The following is a 21,653-nucleotide window of genomic DNA, read 5'->3' as shown; positions in this document are numbered from 1 at the left end:
TAGCTCATGGTATTTATAGCGGGGGAGGGGGCAGGGGAGAGAGTTAAAAACAGAAAAAGTATGTTCTGGAGTGCCTGCCGTGCTCACAGGTACACTTTCTTAGAACCTCCCTACTCATAAATCCTGCTGAAAGTTGGGTTTAGGCACCGTATCTGTGCCACGTGACGTCTCCTCCCTCTATTCAATTGGTTGTCCTGAAATTCAGTTTTTTCTCTCTCTCTCAAGACTTGAACCAAGAGACACAGTAGCTAATCAGCTGGCGGTGGGCTCTGCTGTCTACCATGGTGACCATGAGTAGAAAGAGAAAGACGGTGTGAGTGAGAGAAGCAGAGATAAGAAAGTCCATGGGGCCGATGAAAAAAGACCACTGCGCTTCCGAGAGCCAGAAAGAGGATGTTTCCATTCTCTAATGGCCTCTAATTTGGTTCTCATGTCCATGACTTTGCCCGCTAGAGCCTTGCAGTTCAGTCCTTCCCTTGAGCTAGCGTGAATGGATGTTTGTGTCTTACAACCATTTTTCTCTGACACGGCTGAGAGTAGGGCAGCGCCTCATATATTTTGATATCTCCCTGGCACAAAGCATAGGGCTTTACCCGTAATAGGCATGCAACAGATGCTTGTTGAATTTAATTGAACGAACTCCCTCCCACTCCCCACCCCATTTGCAGATGACCAGTTATGACCTGAACAAATAGAAAGCAGAGCTTGATTTAGTCAAAAGTCAATTTGAAAAAAAATACTCTAGTAGGATTAAAATAAACCATGCTATAATTATTAACTCAGTAAGAGCCCCCCCCCACACACATTTCCTCAGCTTCTACCTACTAATTTTCAGGTGAAACAGTATATATATTTGCAAATAGTCCATTTAGGCATCCACATACTTTCATACATTCACTTACTTGACAATGATTTGAGGACCTACTATGTGTCATTGAATAATTCCTTCGAACTGATCTACTAATCTACCATATAAGCTATAAATGTATTTTCATTTTCCTTCTGTTTTGTAAGGTCCAGTGCTTCATTAAGTTCACATACCCAAAACCAAAGAAGGAAGTGTCTTATTCACCAGCTGGTATGAAGTCAGTGAGGAAGAGCACCTGCTACATCAAGTCAACTGACCGCTTTTTATCAACCCAGTGCCCCAACCGTGAGCAGACAAGCCTATTCAGAACCACAGCCATGACACTGAGGGGAAAATAGCCTACAATGGGGCTCAAAACTACATTCACCCCAAGCCTACAACCCTGGGTGCTACCCATTGATAGCATAACAAAAGATTGAAATGAGAATAGGTGTCTCAATGCACCAATAGAAATTTAATACCTTATCAACTCTTGCTATAGAAATGAGGCTTGACCCCAACTCTAGCACCAGATGATGGCAGGCCTTCTCTGGATGGAGAAAATAAAACCCGAGGGCACCCACTTCACTAAGCTGCTCTTGCTTGTGTGCAAATGCAAATGGGAAATGCTGACGCTGCTTCTTTTGGAAATAAATCACTTTATCCTTGGATAAGATTTGAGAATGGCTCCAAGGCAGAGGCACGACTCCTTAGGAACTAGGCCAGCAGAGGATGGGCTTTCTCACCCCCACCTCTTCCTTCAAGCTGTGGTCAGAAACAGAAACGCTCTCTCTAAGGAGCTGGAAGCAGATGAACTGCCCTTGAGTTCCATCTGGGAATCCTATTGACACACAGTTCTACCTTGGGCTGGCCGCTGTCACAGGGACAGGATCTGTCCTTGCTTCCGCATTTTTCCTCACTTCACTTTTCCCTCTTACCACTGTAGTAGGCTCTTTCCCTCCAAGGATATGATCATATTCTTATCTCTAGAACCTGTCAATGTTACCTTATTTGGAAACAGGGTCCTTGCAAAAGTAATTAAGGATCTAGAGATGAGATCATCCTGGATTATCTGTATGGGCTGTAAATCCAAAGACAAATTTCCTTATAAGAAGCAGAAGAGGAGAGGACACAGAGAGGAGGAGGCAATGTGACCAGGAAGGGAGAGACTTGGAGTGATGCTGCCACAAGCCAAGGAATGCTGGCAGCCACCAGAAGAGACAAGGGAGGGTTCTCTCCTAGAACCTCTGAAGGGCACACGGCCCTGCTGGCACCTGGATTCTGGAGTTCTCGCCTCTCCACATTTTGTTGCTTTAAGCCACCAGCTTATAGTACTTTGTTACAGCAGCCACAGGAAACTAATACACGTGTGCTATCAGTCTCAGGCGGTTTCAGCCTGTCCTCTCACTCAGGGCCTTGGAATCCAGAGCAGTCATGATTTTTTGCTTGGTTGCTGTGGTGTTTTGGGCTGACCCTTCCTCTTGTGTGGTCCATGGACCCCTAGTGTCTGTATCACCTGGGAGCTTGGTAGAAATGTAGACTCTCAGGCCCCAGCACATATCCACTGAACCAGAATCTGCGTTTTAACCAGATCCCCAGGAGGTTCATATATACATTCAAATGTGAGTAGCACTAGTAGGAGAGATGCTGAGGTAGCAATTAGATCTTTTCTCCACTTGAAAGAACTCCAGTTTCTTCAAGTTAAATCTGTTAAATACGGTGTGGCGGTCATGTAGAAACCAAACCAAACTCTTGGATTGGAAGTGCATACTGATGTGTTTGCTGTGGATGCAATGACCTCATGTCTGGCATTTGCTTTAAAAGATTCCAGAAAGGAAAGGAGGAAGGAGGGAAGGAAGAAAGGAAGGAAAGAAGAAAGGGGCATTGGTAGGGGGACCGTGGAGCTAGACTGGCAAAATGTGGACACATTCTTGCAGCTTGGAGCTGGCTACCCAGTGCTTCAGTGTGCAATTTTCTCTACTTTTTCTGCAGAAAATTCCATAATGAAAATTTAGGAGATACCCTGGTTTCCAAGCCTTCAAATTTTTTTCATGATTCATTTTTTTCTCCTTTTGTGGAAGGACAGGTGTCGGAGGGACTTTTTTTTTTTTAATCCTCACCCGAGGACATTTTCCCACTTTTTGTTCAGATAGAGTGGGAGGGAGAGAGAGGAAGATCGACGTGAAAGGGACACGTAGAGTGGCTGCCTCCCGGACGACCCAACTAGGACCAGGGACAAACTGCAACGGAGGTACGTGCCCTTAGTGGGAACCAAACCCAGGTCTCTCTGGACCACAGACTGACGCTCTATCGCTGAGCCAAACAGGCCAGGGCACATTTTTTGTCTCAATCAGTGGTTTCTTGGCCCTTTGCCTGTGTTTTGGGCTTTATTGCCTTCCAGGACTTTTTTAGCGGGGAGCTGTTGCTGGGGGAGCAGGATAGGAGCTGATTAACATTTACAGAATCTTCTGACTAGGTTTCCAACAACATCTACTGGGCTTGTATTGTTACCGGCAGCAAGAATTTAATTTCCTTTCTTTTTTCCTGCCTCTCTTATCTCTTGCAGACTTTCCCCCCCACTGGCTAGATTGTCATATGTGTGACCTTCGGCTCTCTGATTTACATGTGCTTAGCATATTATACATCTAGTCCAGGGGTTCTCAACCAGGTGGTGATTTTATCCCCCAAGAAACATTTGACAATGTCAGAAGCCAGTTTTGGTTGTCACAACTGGGGAGGGATGCTCTTAGCATCTATTAGGCAGAGGCCAGGGAGGCTGCTAAATACTCTACAATGCACAGGACAGCCCCTCCCCCCAAGACAAAGAATGATCTGGCCCAAAATGTTGATAGTGCTGAGGTTGAGGAACAAAGGAAACATGAGACTTCCTTCGTTCCTGTCTCCTGTAGGAGAGGGACTCATGACTAACTGCATCTATGGGACGTTTTTACCTCCGAGGTTGATTTTGGGATGGAATGTAAGCTACTGATTATTTGTGTGAGTTGTGCCCTGCACACCTCCAGAGGGCACCACCCACACGTTATTCATGAAAGCGATCCCTCCGAATTATGCTGTACACAGTCTACATGGCTGTAAGTGGTGGCTCTGTTTTGGGGTTGCCCTGGGGCGAGGTTCTGGAACTGGGAGAAACTTAATTTCTGGTCAGCAGGAGCCCTGAGGCTACCATCCAGTGTCCTTTCGAGGAAGGAGACAAGGTTGAACAGAGAGGACCTCGCTTTTACTATTCTTGACCACCGTCTAGTTATGGAGCATCTCCTTTTCACCCTGGGGCCATATCCTTGCGACTAGATCTTAAATTGTCAAATTATAACATCGTGGCTTATGCTTTTGATAGATTTTTGTCTGAAACATAGTGGTGATAGCTTCTTAATTTTAGTCAGTTCCTTGGGGGAGAGAATATATTTACGGTGCCGCCATAAGACTTCCTATCCGCCCACCATTTGCTTGGCAGGATTTCCTTAGTTTCAACAGCATAACTTACTTTTACTGGTCCTCAATCATTTTGCAATAAAAACTGAGATTGCAAAAATGTTCATTGTCATTACTAGTGATGGAACAGTAAGTACAGGCTTCTCAAGAGAGAGGGGAAGTGGGTGATTTCAACTAGCAGAATGAGCTGCTAACCCTCAGAGGATGGCTCTTCATTTGGGTGAGATCTGAGGGGAATAATGACAGAGTTCAGGGAGGTGGAGGGACAGGGCTGGGAGGTGGCTGTTTGCAAGTGTGATCACCGAATCCATGCCCTGTGGGTAGCCCCGTAGACAGAGGTGTGATTTCTTGGGACTGAGAACTGGGTCTCCGGACAGCAAACCCCATCCCTGCGCCGGGCCGGGGTGGTGGGCTCCTGCCATTTCTGCCAGTGCTGCTCCACTTGCTCGTCCCTGTGATTTTCCACTGGGGACCCACCCGCCCACCACTCACAGTCCACACGCTGTGTGGGGGACTGGCCACCCCCACCCTGACCAGCGGGTGGGCGTGTGGCCCCAGTTTGGGTGTTCAGCATCATTCCAAACCCCTGGCTGCAGCGTCTGGTTTTGAGAAGCAGATCGGCCCAATGAGTCATCTTGGGAATTTTGTGGTCACTCTTAGGAAAAAAAAGAGAGAGAAGAGGGAGGGAGGGACACACACATAGGTTATTTTCATGACATATTTGAGAACCTGGATGTAGCCACACCTGAAGATATCAATGACTTATGTGTTATAGGACCGTTATGAGTTGAATTATGTTCCTCGAAAAAGATAAGTTGAAGCTAAACTCCAGGACCTCAGAATGTGGCCTTATGTGGAAACAGGGCCATGGCAGAGATAAAGTCATTCTGGAGTAGGGTGGCCCCTAATCCAAATGACTGGTGTCCTTATAAGGAGATGGCTATGTGAAGACAGAGACACAGGGAGAACTCCATGGATTTCACGGAGGGTTGTAGTGATGCAACTATAAGCCAAGGAAGACCAGAGATCCCTGTGACACACAGGAAGCTAAGAAGAGACAAAGAAGGATTCCCTATGTGTTTCATAGGGAGTGTGGCTCTAATGACACTTTGATTTTAGACTTCTGTCCTACAGAACTGCTAGACAACAAATTTCTGTTGCTATAAGCCTCCCAGTTTGTGGTATTTTGTTATGAAGCCCTAGGAAATACATGTAAGTAGTTTTTTTTTTTTTAATCCTCACCCGAGGACATTTTTTCATTTTTTGTTCAGATAGAGTGGGAGGGAGAGAGAGTAAGAGAGAGAGAGAGAGAGAAACATCGATGTGAAAGGGACACATTGAGTGGCTGCCACCCACACAACCCAACCCGGGCCGGGGACAAACTGCAACCGAGATATGCGCCCTTAGCGGGAACCAAACCCGGGTCTCTCTGGACCGCAGGCCGACGCTCTAACCGCTGAGCAAAACCGGCCAGGGCCATGTAAGTAGTTTTGATAGGGGAGGGGCATGTAATAGAAATAGAATCACAGTTGTTTAATAACTACTCACTAGTCACTAAAAAAAAGAGATTTGCTTATAGACCCCGGGAAACTGAAGAACATGTTACAGAAGGAGAAATCAGCCCTGAAGACGAGGCAGCCCGGAGCCCAGATCAAGGACAGAATCTATCTGAAGAGAGGCAGTGTTCCCGGGCTAATCTTTGTGAGGACAATGAAAAAAGACAGTCTCTGGGAACTCACTGACTTTAGATCTTTTTTCCACCCACTAGCCCTATATAAGAGTTGTTTGAAATGAAATGTCTCAGAGCAGAATTTACAGGGTGACTAACTGCTCTCCCATACTGCCGGCATTATTGGAATAAACGCTCATTTATGATTCAACCCTGTCTCTTCTTAATCTGGCTCAAGTAGTGACAGGTGGTCTCGGACCCATTTAGTGTCCAGTATCAGTTTCAGATTAATAATCCTCTTCCTCTTCCTCTTCCTCCTCCTCCTCCTCCTCCTCCTCCTCCTTCTCCTCCTCTTTCTTCTTCTCTCTTCCTCTTCAAAATCCTCCTCCTCATCAACATCGTCCTCATCGTTTTAACCTAAGCAACAGGAAGGGCCTAATATTGACATGGTGACACACTGTAATGTGGGGAATCCAGCCTCTATGGTCACTCACTGCCCCTTTTGTATTGATCCCTGGGGCTTAGCGGTTACACCATAATTCTAGGGGCTTTCTGGAGATCCACTCTGGGGCACCATCTCGTTTCCTGTTGCCGTAAAACAAAGGCTGATGCTCAACCCCTGATTTTCTGAGCCCCATCAAAGACCTGTTTGAAGTAGGCAGAATTCCAAGATGGCCCCCCAAATTCCTGTCCCCCATATACATGCTTTGTTTGAGTCTCTCCCCTTGCACATGGGTGTTACCTGTGGCTTGCTTCTAACAAAGAGTATATGAAAAAGTTGAAGGGATTTTGCTGATGTCACCGAGGGCCCTAATCAGGTCACGTTGAGTTAATCAAAAGGAAAATTATTCAGGGTGGGCCTGACCTAATCAGGTGAGCTCTTAACAGAGGGTCTAGAGGAGAGAGATGCGCTTCTTCTGGCCTTGAGGAAGCAAGCTGCCATGAATTCTAAGATGCAAGGAAATGATTTCTTCCAAAAACCGTGTGAGCTTGAGAGAAGACCCCAGCCTGGCTGACACCTTGATTGCAGCCTTGTGAGACCCTGAGCAGAGGCCTGAACTCAGTCATGCTCAGACTCCTGACCTATGGAAACTGACCAATAACTGGCTATTGTTCTAAGCTGCTGAGTTGGTGGCAATTTGTTTCGCAGCCATAGAAAACTAATATATATTTCCATCTTAAGGAACTTTCAGGTTCTGTGGCCAAGCCCTGCTTTGTGTGTGTGTGTGTGTGTGTGGCATGGGGGGGGGGGTAGGGTGGCAGGTAGGGGGATGGAGCCAGGCAGCAAGAAGAAAACCATCTTGGAGGAAGTCATAGCCCATCCAATGAGAGAGGGGAGGATCTCGATGAATACGCAGGCCTGCCCAGTGCCCAGCCTTGGGGAGCTGGAGGGGGAATGTCACCCCACAGCCTCGATCCTAGACCAGGGGCGAGGAACCTTTTTTGTGCCTAGGGCCATTTGGATATTTATAACACCATTTGCAGGCCTTACAAAATTATCAACTTAAAAATTAGCCTGCTATAGTTGGTCAAATATTTAATTAACTCACCCCTAATGCGATCGCTGGAACTCTTCTTTGGTGAGGCGTGTGATGTCAGCTGGTATTGATGCTGCTGCTACTCGCAGCTGCTTTTCCGGGTTTGCATCAGTCAGTCTGCAGCACAGTCAACTGTTTGCGGTGGTAAGTTTTTAAAAGAACTGCTGGCAGCATTACGTTATTCCGAACACAGATGTATATTTCAATGCATGTCTCCTCAAAGTGGGAAATTCATCATGGCTTACATAATGTTTATAGAACTCAAGCAGTGGGAGGTGACTGTACCTAGCTCTCAGCTCATCATTGCTTTGCAGCTGAATGATTTCATGTTGTAGGTTACCGGGCACATCAGCTGGTTCCACAGTGAACCATGTAGCAAAGATGTTCAACTCCATTTGTTTACTTTTCACATCCTTGAATCTTTCATTAAATGCCTCAATTAGTTTTGCACATTCACCAGCATATTCAAGTGTCGTAGGAGGCTTTTGTCCGTCCAGAGTGGGGAAATGCACTGTGTTACTCCTTTCGAGTTGCACTTTCCACAGCCTTAATTTAGCTTCAAATGATTTCACGTTTGAAAGGGAGCCGAGCAGCTGGTTGGGCCCTGCAGCTTGACGTTCAGCTCTGAGAGGTACTTGGTAATGTCCACCATGAACACTAAATCACACAGCCGCTTGCTATTATTGAGTTCCCTGACAGGTTTCCCCTTCAGCTCCATGAACTGCTTGACTTCATCCTGCAGTTTGTAAAACCTCATGAGCATGTACCTGCGACTCAGCCACCATACTTCAAAGTGATAAACAAGATCACTGTACTCAGAGTCAAGACCATTCAGTAACTTCTTACACTGGTGGCTGTTAAACCCTCTGCTTCTGACAAAATGTATGCATGACCATACTGTTGACATCACATCGTTGAGCTCCAATGACTGTACACAGAGACTTTCTTGGTATATGATGCAGTGGCATGTAATAAAATCACTTGGATCAAGACTGAGATGATTCAGTTCTTTCTTGACAAATGCCATTAACCCTTTTTGTGAACCAGTCATGGCTGGGGCTCCATCGGTAGGGAGGCCACTTTTCAAATGTTAGCTCAAGGTTTTCCGTTGATAAAACAAGCCTCTCGAACAAGTCCTCACCTCCTGTGGTGCACCATGCGTGGCTTCCAGTGACAGCGGTTCCTCTCACCTGTCAAACTTCAGTCCTCCCACGAACATAAACAGCAAGTTGGGCCATATTTGTTATGTCCAGTGTCTTGTCACAAGCCAGAGAGAAAAACTGGAAATCTCCTGCAGAATCCTTCAGTGTTTTTTCAATACCTTCTGCTAAGTCAGGACTCTGATCTGAGACGGTTCTCGGAGACAGACTAACACTGAAACAATTTCACTTTGTCTGGTGCTAACACTCCGTAGCAGCCACCACGTGCTCGTTCACCAACTCTCCTCTGCGTGAGGCCTCAGCTTCTCTGCCATTAGCTCGCTCGCTACATGACTCGTCTGAATAACGTTGTCTCTGTCCCAGCGAGGCCTAGTGAAAGCGGCTTGTTGTGATTCCAAACTCCGCTGAAGAGCACTGATTTTATCCAAACACATTTGGCCTCTCAATTCACTGAGTTTAGCATGTTTTGAGCTGTAATGATGCTCCAGATTGGCTTTTGTCATTACTGCTAATGCATCGCCACAAACTAGGCACATGGGTTTGCCTCTGACGTCAACAAAAACATCATTTGTCCATTTCTCTTGGAAAGATCGACACTCTGCATCCACTTTTCTTTTCTGTTTTTTACCCTCACCCGAGGACATTTTTCCATTTTTTGTTCAGGTAGAGTGGGAAGGAGGGAGGGAGAGAAAGAGAGAGAGAGAGAGAGAGAGAGAGAGAGAGAGAGAGACATGAAAGGGACACATCGGGTGGCTGCCACCCGCACAACCAACCAGGGCCGGGGACAAATTGCAACTGAGGTATGTGCCCTTAGCGGGAACCGAACCCGGGTCTCTCTGGGCCACAGGCCGACGCTCTAACCACTGAGCAAAACTGGCCAGGGCCACTTTTCTTTTCTTTGTAGTCTCCATTTGTGGGATATTACACCATATAAATTCCAATAAGTATCCAGCGTGTGTGTCACCAGTGACACGATATTTTACTTTGATCGCTCTTCTAGTCCTGCATCTTGGATTTAGAACATATCCAACATTCATATCATGGACTCTTGAGGTCTTTTCTCTGTATTTTAATTTCTTTAATCTTCATCTGAGATTCAGTTTTTGCTGGGATTGTTGATGGTGGATGTGGATAGAGGTTGGTTTGGAGTTATCATCCAAGTCGACAAGGAAGTCGACAACATCCTGTCAATCATCGGAGGCAAGGTCATCAACGTGGATCATCTTATCACATCTCGTCTCAGCATCACCAGGTCGCCGTAGTTTCCCACAGTGTGTTAACACTTTCACAGCGTGTACACTCCCAGCCTGCCTGGCTGACTGTCCTCTGGGGCACCGCATACAGGCAGATGGGCCGCGGGCAGCCAATGAGAAGCACGTGTGTCTGTCCCCTCATGTACGCGTATGTGTCCTCTCTGCTCTGCAATGGACGTTCCTTGCTTGTCCCTTAAACTTTACATTATTATTATGATTCACTTAATGTAAATTTATGTTGCTATGAAAAAAGCTCCTAGATTTATTGAATTTTGAGTCCCGCCTGTGGTTGGCTTGGCGGGGCCAGACCAAGTGATTTTCCAGGCCTCATAAAACCCTGGGCCGGACGTTCCCCACCCCTGTTCTAGACAGAAGTCCCACTTCCCCCTTTTGCAGGTGGTTCTGGGGGGCAAATACTTGGAGGAAACACACACACTCTTTGTAAGGATGCAAATATTTTCTTGAATGGAAAGCTGATAAGGTGGGATATTTTGAATAACCAGTTAAAAAAATTCTCTCTCCTTTAGCCTTTCCCCTATTCAAACATCCGGACTCTGTCCTCCATGCTTCAAGGACAAGATGCCATGCGAGAAAGTGTAGAAAGCAGAGACTCCTCTGCTTTTGGAGTTTCATAAGCTTGGTTCCTTATGAGAGCCATAAGGGAGTTGGGGTGCAAAGAAAGGTTTTGGGGGACACAGATGAGTAAGATCGAAGCTCCCCAGTCTGATGCTCTGAGCTATCAGAGAAAAAAAGCAGAGGCCGAAGGATCCCCAGCAAAGCGACTCTTTGTCCTTCTCCCTAGTAGAACTACAGAGAAACAGAAACAAGCCCCGCAAAAGGTCTGTGGGATTTGGGAGCACAAGGGATGTGAGCCCGTGTCATGGGACAAGCCCCGGAAAGACCATGGAGACACACAAGTGTCTCCTTGCCACCATCCGCACTGCCTGGCCCGATGGAGAGGCTCAAACAGAGATCGCGAATGAAAGAATACATGCAATGGCAGCCCTCTAAACACCCTCCAGGAAGACCTTCTTCACCAGCAGCAGGGAAACTGATGAGGGTCATGGGATGCTGGCTCCAGTGCAGGCTGAGATATCTGCACACCTGGCAGCCCCAAAGCACGAGGAGGCCCTGCTGCCCAGATGTGGACTGTGCCCTGGGTGGCCCAGGGTTCGGACCTGGGCAGCCAAGTCAGCTCTGTTTCAGTGGGCTCGCTCCTGGGCCCTGCGCCTGGGGCATGGCCCCTCCAGCCTTGTTCCCTGCCTGGGACCACCTGGCCCTGATTCCTTGGACTCTGTCTGGGATGCTTGGAGGGGTGGCCATGTGGCTTCTCAGCCCCGAGCCCTTGTCGGAGCTGGGTCACCCCACTTCTCAGCTGAGATGCAGCAGCGTGGCGGCTCCCTGTCACCTCCTCTCTCGCGCGTTAAATTGCTCAGAGGTGTTCTTCAGAACTCTAGTGAATTAGGTGTTGGGCCAAGAGAGCCTCTTTTATCATAGTGTGTGTCAGGCTGACCCCCTGGAATCTGATGAGGTCTTTGGGTGCTGGCAGCACCAATTTTTATCCATTACTTTTTCTATTACAGATGATTCTTTTCCACATTGGAGTCAGACAGAGGTCGGCTCGAGCCCGGCTCATGAGAACAAATACCAGCGGTTTTGCTGGGTCTGTGGTGGCCTCTCTTTCATTGATACAGCATATTCAGCATATATACTCATTGCCTGGAAGCTCTGAGGATGGGCACCGTTCAGAGGGATTTGGAATGATTACTTAATTAAACCAAAGATACCAGAGGGCTGTAGTCATGCGGGAGGGTGGGGACTGAGACCCATCGTCTGGACTGTTCAGGGCAGTTAGAACCCTGCGCCTGCCCCAGGGGAGATTCGTATATTCTGTGAGCCTCGGATATCTCACCGGTCAGGAGGGTAACTTTCCTGACCTCACATCACTGTTAGGAGCATTGAAGGACATGATGGTGGTACCTGCTGGGCATTTTCTTAAGCCAGGTACAGGGCTCCACCAGTAACGGAGTGGTTTTTCAGCAGGGGCATTGGGCAATGTCTGGAGACATTTTTGGTTGCCACAATGGGAGGAGGGAGTGCTTCTGGCAGCCAGGGGGTGGGGGGTTGGGGAGGTGGAGGCTGCCCAACATCCCGTAGTGCCCAGGACAGCCCCACCACGGAACGAGCTGGTCCCAAATGTCCGTAGAGAAACCTGTTTTAAAGTTGAAGCAGAGTGAATCCTGCTCAGCAAATGGAAGGTCTGGTTATAAATAGGGGTTACAGAAACATGCCTTTCCACAATGGGTGAATTAAAAAGAGTTTTTGGTGCTATAGCACTTTGTTTTTTATGGTCTATATGTTCCCAGGGTCCAAGATCTAAAAGCTACACAGGGAATACAGTTTAAAGCTTCCCTCCCACTCTGCCCCTTCCCTGGAGGAACTGGTGTTAGCAATTTCATTTATTTATCCAGAGGTCCTCTAGGCATCAAGAAGCAATTGCATGTGCCTATATCCACATATGTATTATATGCCCATATATATGCATGCTACACACATGCTTTGCATCTCGATTTTGTTACTTAATCCATCTTGGGGATAGCTTTTTATTGGGCACCAAGACCTTCCTCATTTTTTCCTTTGAAAGGTGACAGAGTATGCCCTTCTATGGATATATTTTTTCCAGCCATTTTCCTCTGGATAGATATTTTCTTTTGTGGTTACAGACACGAATGCTGTGAACAACGCTGTAAGTACATGGTTTTCCACTGCACGGATACATATCTGTAGGACCAAGTCCTACCAGTGCGACTGCCACGTGAGAAAGTCCCTGCATTCGGGTCTGTGTCGGGAGTTGCTCAATGACCCTTCATTGGAGCTGTTCCATTTCCGTTCCCCACTGTCAGTGAGCGTGGGAGAGGAGTTGGGTGATTTTGTAGTTTCAAAAATTTGCTCTTGCTGTTTATATCTCCTCATCACCGCCCTCTGGGAACACATAAATAGTGGGCGAGCCTCATGATGTTTAGGGCTCGCGGTATTCTCAGGGTCCAGGGACCCACCTTCTGCCCAGGGAGATCTCTTCAGTGTGATGAAGTTGAGGCCGCCAGGAAGTGGTATTTACTTTCTCCAGAAAAGGGCTATTTAGTTCCTGCTTCCTGGTGCTAACAGTTCCCAAAGGACCAGCCTCTCAGAGTTTACATGTAGGAAAATCTCTCTCAGCAAGTCTTCCTCTGCGTGGTTGTTCAGCTTTATTTGGTAAGTTTCTGACTTGAGGGCCCCTTTGAGAGTCTGATGAAAATAATAAGACCCTCTGCCCCCAAATTGGCACCAGAAGTTCCTGGAGCTGCTCTTGGACCCCCGGGGAGTGGCTCGCAGAATGGGGGTGAGGCTCATGCTGCCGGCCACCCCTCCCTGCCCTGTGAGAGAGGTCTGGGGATTCCCAGCTCAGAACTGGGCAGAACCAGCCAGAACTGGATCCAGGCCTGGCTCCTCCCTTCCCCACTTCCTGGCCGAGTGACTGGGCAGCTACTCAGCTTTAGTTTTCTCATCTGTGGGATGGGACAGCACTGCTTTGCAGGACTGTGTTAGAGACAGGAAGCAAAGCGCCTAGCACAGTGCCCGACAGCAGCCCGTGCTGGAGAAACGGAAGCTGTTGTTCTTACGCTGGATTCCTTTGCAACCGGGACTCTGGGACAACCGTGTTCCTTCTTGTCACAGAGACCTCGGACATGCTGTGTCTTCTGCTCGGAACACTTTTCCTTCCTCTTGTCATTCGAGGTCTCGTCCACTTGCAGCTCAGCGGCTCCATCTCAGAGACCCCTTTCCTGCCTCTCCAGTTTCAAATCACCCCACTCTGGCCGTCTCTTGGAGAAACCCTCCTCCTCCTTCTTGGTGCGTCTCCCAGGGGTAATGAGATCTTTTAGTGTGTGCTTGTCTGATGTCTGTCTGCCCCAGCAGACATCACGCTCAGGGGATCTGGGGAGACCAGCACGGCAAGCGTGCTGAGCCAGGTGGGGCTGAGTGAAGACACAGGTAGGAGGCCTCTGAGATATGGGGGGAAGCGCTCGAGGGGCAGAGGGAGGAGAGAGGCCAGGAAAGACCAGAGGCCGGGACCCAGGACCTTCCGGGCCACAGAAAGACAAAATTACATTCTCTTCAAAGAGCAATGGTGTCCCTTTATTTTTGTTATTTTTAAAATCCTCACCCAAGGATATTTTTTTTCTATTTATCTTTAGATGGAGTGGGAGGAAGAGAGAGAGAGAGAGGGAGAGAGAGAGAGAAACATCCATGTGAGAGGGACACATCGACTTGCTGCCTCCCGCACGACCTCGACCAGGGCCAGGGATGAACCGCAACCGAGGTCTGTGACCTTGACTGGAATCAAACCCACGACTCTTTGATCCTTGGGTCGACGCTCTAACCGCTGAGCGTCAGGGTGCAAGGGTGTCCCTGTAACTCACCAGTATTAAGCAGGGGAGTTGCCTGATATAATTGAGTTATTTAAACTTTAAGGTTTTATTATTTTATAAAATTCTTTTAATGATTTACTTAGAAAAAATCACTAGCCACTGTGTGAAAGGCAGGGTGGAGGGCGGGGTGGGCCTGGGAGTATGAAGATCCCTTTGGAGGCTGCAGTCCTCATCTGGTCCGGATTCCGTCTGTAGGTCAGGGCTCTGTAGCCCACAGGGTTCTAGAAACAGCCCTGAGATCCCAGGCTGTACTAAGTCAGTACTTCTTCCAGGGGGTGACCCCTAGTTGCACGAGCTGCCTTGGTTTCCCCAGAGCGGAGCCAGAATGGGCTCTCCCTCAGGCAATGACAGATGCTGGCGCCTTCCACCAGCATCTGCAGACCCGCTGCAGCGAGGAACTTACCTGAGATTGTGGTGAAGTGGGACGGGGAGGTCATCGTCACGAAGGGTGGGGTGAGGTACTTGGCCTTCACTCCCTCCCGGGCCAGGCGGTCCAGGTTGGGGGTGTCCACATCTTGGTCATAATTCCAGCGGAAGCCATCAAACGAGATCAGCAGCAGCTTGTTGAAGCTCTTCCTGCCTGAGATGGGGTGGCTGCTGGCCCAGCCCAGCAGGACAGGCAGCAGCAGCCCGAGAACCCCACGCCCCAACATGCTGCCTCGCATGCACACACCACAGAGTCCGTGGGCCCGCTCCCATTTTCTCCCTTTTTTATCTGAGGTCGAACAAAGTCCACCTTGATAATTCTGCCCCAGCTCTGCTGAGGCTCAAAATACCTGGAGCATAACAAGGTGGCACGTTTTCCATGATGAAAAAGTTCTGGGAATGGGAACTGGGGATGTTTGCACAGCACTGTGGACTCACTTAATGCCGCTGAGCTGTGCACTTCAAAACGGTAAACGTGGTACATTTCATGTTTTCTAGGTATTTTATCTCAATAAGAAAACTCAAACTGTGTGAACTATTTTGGACTTTTACACTAATTCCTCTGTTGTAAAGATTTGGGGAACAAATTAGATTGGTGCTTTCCTTTGCTCAGTAGATCCCGTTTTTCTGAGGACAACAATGATTGTTGACGATGATTATGAAAACAGCCAGCATAGAGCAAGTGCCCGTGGGGGCTGGGAAGTGTAGATAACTTACCTATCCCATTTAATTACTACTTTTGAAAATCTTAGGAAGGTTATTAGTTGAAAATTCCCCATAAAAATTTGAAAAAATGATTGTAGTCAAATACACATGAGATAAAATTGACCCTTTCAATCATTTGCAAGTGTACAAATTCAGTGGTATTTAGTACATTTTCAGTATTGTATAACCATCACCACTATCTAGTTCCAGAATATTCTCATCATCCCCAAAAGAAACCCTATAGCCCTTAGCAGTCATTCCTCATTTCTCTCTCCTCTAGCCCCAGCAACCACGAATCTGCTTTCTCTCTGTTCAGATTGACCTGTTTTGGGTACTTCATACACGCGGACTCCTACAATACCTAGACTTTTGTGATTGGCTTCTTTCACTGAGCATAATGCTTTCAAGTCTCATCCACACTGTGGCGTGAATCAGTGCTTTATTCCTTTTTATGGCTGAATAATATTGCATTGTGTGGGTATTTTACTTTTTATATATCTATTCACCAGCTGGTGGACGTTTGTTTTTTTTCCTACCTTTGGCTATTGGGAAAAGTGCTGCTATGAACATTAGTATACAGGCTTTGGTTTGACTAATTCCTGCGTTCCACTTAATTTTTACAATATATGAGGTGGTTTTTACTTTGTAGCTGAGTAAATAGCATATAGAGGCTGTGGGACCACTCCAAGGCCACACAGCACAAGTGAGGTCAGAGCTATAGTTTTAATACTTGGTTACATGTTTGCTGGGCACAGGGGGGTTAAATTCCCCAAGGGAACAACTTGCTTGGAACACACTTAAGCTTTTCCCTGTCCACTCCATATTTACTGTGCGGGAGACAGAGCTTGCCCGTGTGTGGCTCAGAGTCCAGGAGACAAGTAAAGGGTTATATGCAGTGGAAGGGCCCTGCTGGAGGTGCGTGTGGGAAGTGATGCAGGAGCAGGTCCTAACCCGAGAAGCTGGGCACAGGAGGGCTTCCTGGAGGAGGTGGTGCTAGCCTTGAGTTTTGCAGGCTGGGAGGAGTTAGCCTCTTGGAAGCACCTTCACTTAACTACTCATTTGGATATGAGGACAGTCTCATAATAGCTCCCCCTGCCTCCGGCCTTTTTCGGTGACGCCCCTGCACTTTCAGAAAGTTCTGTAAATTATATAAAGATGTCATCAATGGGCTTTCTGGTGACAGTCTGCCTGGGTTTTCAGTTTTTGTAAATTTTGTCTTGACATGGGAGACTGAAGTCTGGATGTCAGACTCAGATGAGATGATCCATTTCTTTCTTGCCAGGTCACCTGAGAATTCTGTTCCAGGCATTTGCTAAGGTTGGATCTTTGGGGTGAGGAGGTGGTAGGTCAGGGGACTTCATCTTGTATTTGCGTGACTTGGGTTGTTAGCACTGTGTTTTGCTATAATTAATCAGCATGGTGTTTTGCCAAATGAGGGCTTTTCATAGAATTTTGTGATGAGTATGAAGCATCGTGGTTGAGAGTATTTTGAAGCTCTGCCACTTACTGTCTATCATACCTTGGGGCCAGTGCCACAACCTCTCTATGTCTGTTTTCCTTCTCTGTAAGAAGGAATGAAAATGTATTTCCTGAGGTTGTGAGGCTCCGATGAGATAATGCATGTCGGCAGGAGTGCTTACAGCTCATGGGGTACCCATGTGCTCCCCCCCATTTTTCAGACCCCTTGTAAATTATGGCCAATGTGCTGTGAGCAGAAGCCACACACATCATTTCCAGCCCAAAGCTTTCAAAGGCTGATGCATAACCACCCCCTCCCTCTGCAGTGACTGTGGAAGCCTTATGTTGAAATGAAGAATTTCCATCATTCTAGGCCTCTGAATGACCGACCATATGGAGCGCAGTCCCTGCCAACCCATGCTGGACATGGAATGTGGGAAGTCAACCTCTGTTGCCAAGCCACTGTTATTTTGGGGTTGATTTGTTACTGTGGCATAACCTAGTCTTTCCTGGCTAATGCAGCATGTTAAGCACTTACATGGGTCCCTAGTAATAGTTAGTGCCCAACAGATGTTAGTTACTTTTAGTATGATGATAAATTACTACTGATAGTTTCATTACCTGATCTGATGGGGCCAATGGTGGGCAAATTGGACTTGGCACTCCTTCTAGCATGTGGGAGGAACAAGCAATCGAGGGCCAACACCTAAGCATCGTTATGTTATTTTGTGTCCCTGGATGCCCTTGGTGACAATGAACAATGTATTTCTGAGACAGCCAGGCCCAGAGGAGTCACTGTTGATACCAGGATTGGACTGTCCAAGGCCAAGCACTGTTTAGTCTGGAGAGAACCTTGAGTCCCTGGTGTGTAGATTCCCCGAGGGGATATGAATACTTATACTAAGTGGTTTGGCTCTTTGAGTTGTATAGTCATCAGTTAGGCCCTTTTAGGGACAATCTACACACCTCTCTATATTCTGGAAATGCAGATAAAACAGCCAGCAGTCATGCACCAAGTCCACTGAAATGTCCCTAAAGTGCAACGTTTGGTGTAATCAGCAGAGTTTAGTGGAGGTGGGTGGCTAGAGAGAATTCTCATGATAGTCAACTGTGATGCTACGGTCACAGCATTGTGTGTGTCTTGGTTTCTCTTTGGTAAGTTCTGGTTTGGAAGGCATACATCCATTATTTGTTTAGCAAATATTTATTGAGTACTTTGGATAGTTCAGAGATAAAATATGGAGGAGAGTAAATTTCTTCCTGCCACTGTGTTTCCAAGCTGTCCTAGTACTCAGCTGTGGGACATGCCGGCTTGAGGGTCCCACAGTTCCAAAAGCATCTCTCAACAGTCACACCCTGAACTAGACTCTTCCTTGCAAGTCCAGTACAGCAATCTCTGACTCTTACCTTCTTTTGCATGACTAACATATTAGTCATGGGGAACAGTTATGAAAGTGCAATGAGTTTGTGAAATTCAAGATTGCTCAAAGAATACTATTAAATTTTGTTAATAAACCTACATATTTATGATATAGTCACTGGTGGGGAGGTGGGGAAATTCCACAAACATTTTAGGAATCATCCCAGATGGATGTAATAGTCAGAACTCTTGCTTGCATCTTACCAGTGTATGTAAGAAAGGGGACCATGCTCTAGTCTGGTTTTCCCCTGAAGCAGACCCTGAAGCAAGGATGGGCATACAAGTGCTTTATTTGGGACATGATCCCAGGGAGCACCAAAAAGGGAGGGAGGTAGTGATTCAAGGAAAGGAAGGAGGCCGACGCAAGGTGCTTTAGTCTTGGGTGCATGCAACTGGAATGATGAGTACCACAGACTATGGGCAGGGCATCGAAGTCATTCTGCAGAAAGGCAGAGATGCAGCTGGGCTCCACGGTCCAGGGACTCACATACCACCAGATCTCTCTCCATTGCCGTGTCTGCCTTTTTTTTTTTTTTTCTTCATATCAGCTTAATTTTCTCTCTCTCAGGACTGGTTTTCTCCATATGGTGAGGAATGCAGTCTCAAAAGCTCCTGTTTTTCTTGCTTTACAGTGCCTGTCATCACAGAGAAAGATTATATTTTTCCAGTTTCACTTAGGACAAAAATTCCAAGGGAAGAGCTCTGATTGGCCTGGTCAGATGCCTATCTCTGGACTAATCAGTCATGGCTGGGTGGGGGGGTGGGGGTGGAGTCATGTAGGAACATGGTAGCCCCCACTAGAGCCATGTGACTGGAGTAGGGAGAGGTATAAGTCTCAATAGAAGAGAAAATGGGTAGGCTGAAAAAAAATAATAGATTTCTGTGTTGAAAGTATTAAGAGATGTATCCTGTTAAAACTATTAACAGGTTTAAGCCCCTGTTAACTAGGGCTTAAAAAAATTTTTTTTTAAATATAAAGTTTCATTATGGTTCTTACAGCATAGTTTAGCAGAAAGGAAAAAACCTACTATGAGCCAAATATTTCCTATTGTTATGGATTCAGATACTTATTGATGGATTGAAAGATCAATTATAAGGCTTTTTAAGAGACTGCTTAAAAAGCAGTCTGATAGGGTCTGCTTATGATGAGGCTGAAGTTAAACAAGAAGAGACTGGCGTGCAGGACAGTCTAATTTCTTCTTTCATTGAGTACTGTCAAGTTTAGGTTCTGGCTGGCAGTGGGTGCACCACAAGGGAGGGTTGCATATACGTGTGTGTGTGTGTGTGTGTGTGTGTGTGTGTGTGTGAGAGAGAGAGAGAGAGAGAGAGTAGTTTCAAAGATGAGTGAAATATCCCACAAACGCCCTTTGCAATGTGATTATGTGAATCATTCCATTGAGAAGTGGAGTTTATTTCCCTCCCCTCATATCTGGGCTGGCTTTGACCAATGGATATGTTCAAAATGGGATGGTGGCCCTGGCCAGTTTGGCTCAGCAGTTAGAGCATTGGCCTGTCGTCTGGAGAGACCCGGGTTCGGTTCCTGCTAAGGGCACGTACCTCGGTTGCAGTTTGTCCCCGGCCCTGATTGGGTCGTGAGAGTGGCGACCACTCGATGTGTCCCTTTCATGTCGATGTTTCTCTCTCTCTCTCCCTCCCACTCCATCTGAACAAAATATCAAAAAAAAAAAAAAAAAAAAAAAAAGGGATGGTGTCCAACTTTTGGTCCTAGGCCTTGAGAGCTCTTGTAACTTCCCTTATTTTTGCCCTCTTTGAAACCAGCACCAAGTAATCCCTGGCTGTCCTGCTCAAGGGCTGTGTGGACATGGGGGCCCTGGAAGATGAGAGGCCATGTGGAGGAAAACCAGGTTCCCTGGCCAACAGCCAGCACCAACTCCCAGGCATGTGCATGAGGCGTCATGACCTCCCAGCCCAGCTGTACCTCTAGCTGCAGGCAACCACACAAGTGTGCCCAGGTGAGACCAGCAGAGGAAATGCCCAATCAACTCACAGAATCATGAGAAAGAATCAACTGTTGTGGTTTAAAACTACTAAGTTTTGGATGTAATAGAAATAGCCCACGAGGGTGTGAGCACGTGGGGTGCATATATCCCATCTGCTGAAGATCTATAAGTCCCTAGGATCCAACCCAGAGCTCACATGTTCTCAATGTCCTTCTTGTTTTAAATGCCTATGAAAAAATGTTTAAAGACTTATTTTTTAGAGCAGTTTTAGGTTCATAGCAAAATCAAGGGGAAGGTATAGAGATTTCCCAAATACCCTCAACCCCTGCACATATATAGCCTCCCTCCATTATCCACATCTCCCAACAAATTGTATATTTGTTACAATTGGTGAACCTACATTGACATACCATAGTCACCCAAAGTCCATGGTTTATATTACAGTTCACTCTTGGTGTTGTACCAAAAATTTGTACAACTTGTATGAAATATTCACAGATTTGGATCATCTCAGGGAAATCCCAAAGCTCAGACATTATTTTTTCTCCTGGAATATTATACATGTGGTTGATCCTTAGGAATTTCTGGGAAGGATCTGAAATGAAAGAAAAGTTTAAAGAATGTATTCCTATGGCTTATGTCAGCAAGGTTCATGTTTAGTGTTAGACTAAATAATAGTGTTAGTTAGACTAAGTAATAGTGTTAAGTTAGATTAAGTAAGTGTTATGCCAGATCATGTTTTCAAAGACTCAAATGGCCTCAGGGGTGGTAGGATGGGAATGGCCTCCTACATCTATCATATACCTAGAAGGGTTAGCTCAGCTAGAAGGGACCCAGATCTCCTAGGGCTAATATGCTATTTCGTTGAGACAGATGCCACCATATCACGTGCTCTCCTATACATCTCTACTAATGCAAACTCAGAAGCATGGACAAAATATTCAGTAAAATAATTTCACTGAAGATTTCAGGAGAATATAGAAGAAGAGATTATGTCTCACACCACATGACAAAACTTCCATCTTCTGTAATTTCAATTTATAGCTCCTTGTTTGATATTTTGGGCCATGCTCAACAAGTCAAATCCTTCTTTCTTACAATAGATGCTTGCATACAGCCACGTTTCCTTCTCTTTCCCCCCTCTCTCTCCTCCTTCCCTTCCTTTTCCAGAGTTGGGTTGGCAGACTTTTTCTATAATGAGCCAGAGAGTAAATATTTTAGGTATTGCAGGCCATATGATCTCTCACAATGACTCAACTCTGCCACTGTTGCATGAAAAGCAGCCATAGATAATTGTAAA

The 21,653-nt window shown here is 46.6% G+C and overlaps 1 protein-coding gene across 1 annotated transcript in view; it reads right to left on the bottom strand.

The window, feature by feature from the left end:
- The window catches only part of LOC118641404 (ectonucleotide pyrophosphatase/phosphodiesterase family member 7-like), a 47,367-nt gene extending 26,054 nt beyond the window's left edge, over positions 1-21,313 (bottom strand). Inside the window, exons 1-2 of the mRNA XM_036278580.1 lie at positions 21,264-21,313; positions 14,787-14,977 (exon numbers count right to left, since the gene is read on the bottom strand). Coding sequence (XP_036134473.1) covers positions 14,787-14,977; positions 21,264-21,283 — 211 coding nt within the window. The 5' untranslated portion in view covers positions 21,284-21,313. The remainder of the gene's footprint in view (positions 1-14,786; positions 14,978-21,263) is intronic.
- Positions 21,314-21,653: the final 340 nt, after the last annotated feature.

The sequence above is a fragment of the Molossus molossus genome, unplaced genomic scaffold (assembly GCF_014108415.1).
Source record: "Molossus molossus isolate mMolMol1 unplaced genomic scaffold, mMolMol1.p scaffold_m16_p_3, whole genome shotgun sequence".
Lineage (NCBI taxonomy): Eukaryota > Metazoa > Chordata > Mammalia > Chiroptera > Molossidae > Molossus > Molossus molossus.
This window is presented reverse-complemented; position numbering and strand designations above follow the sequence as displayed.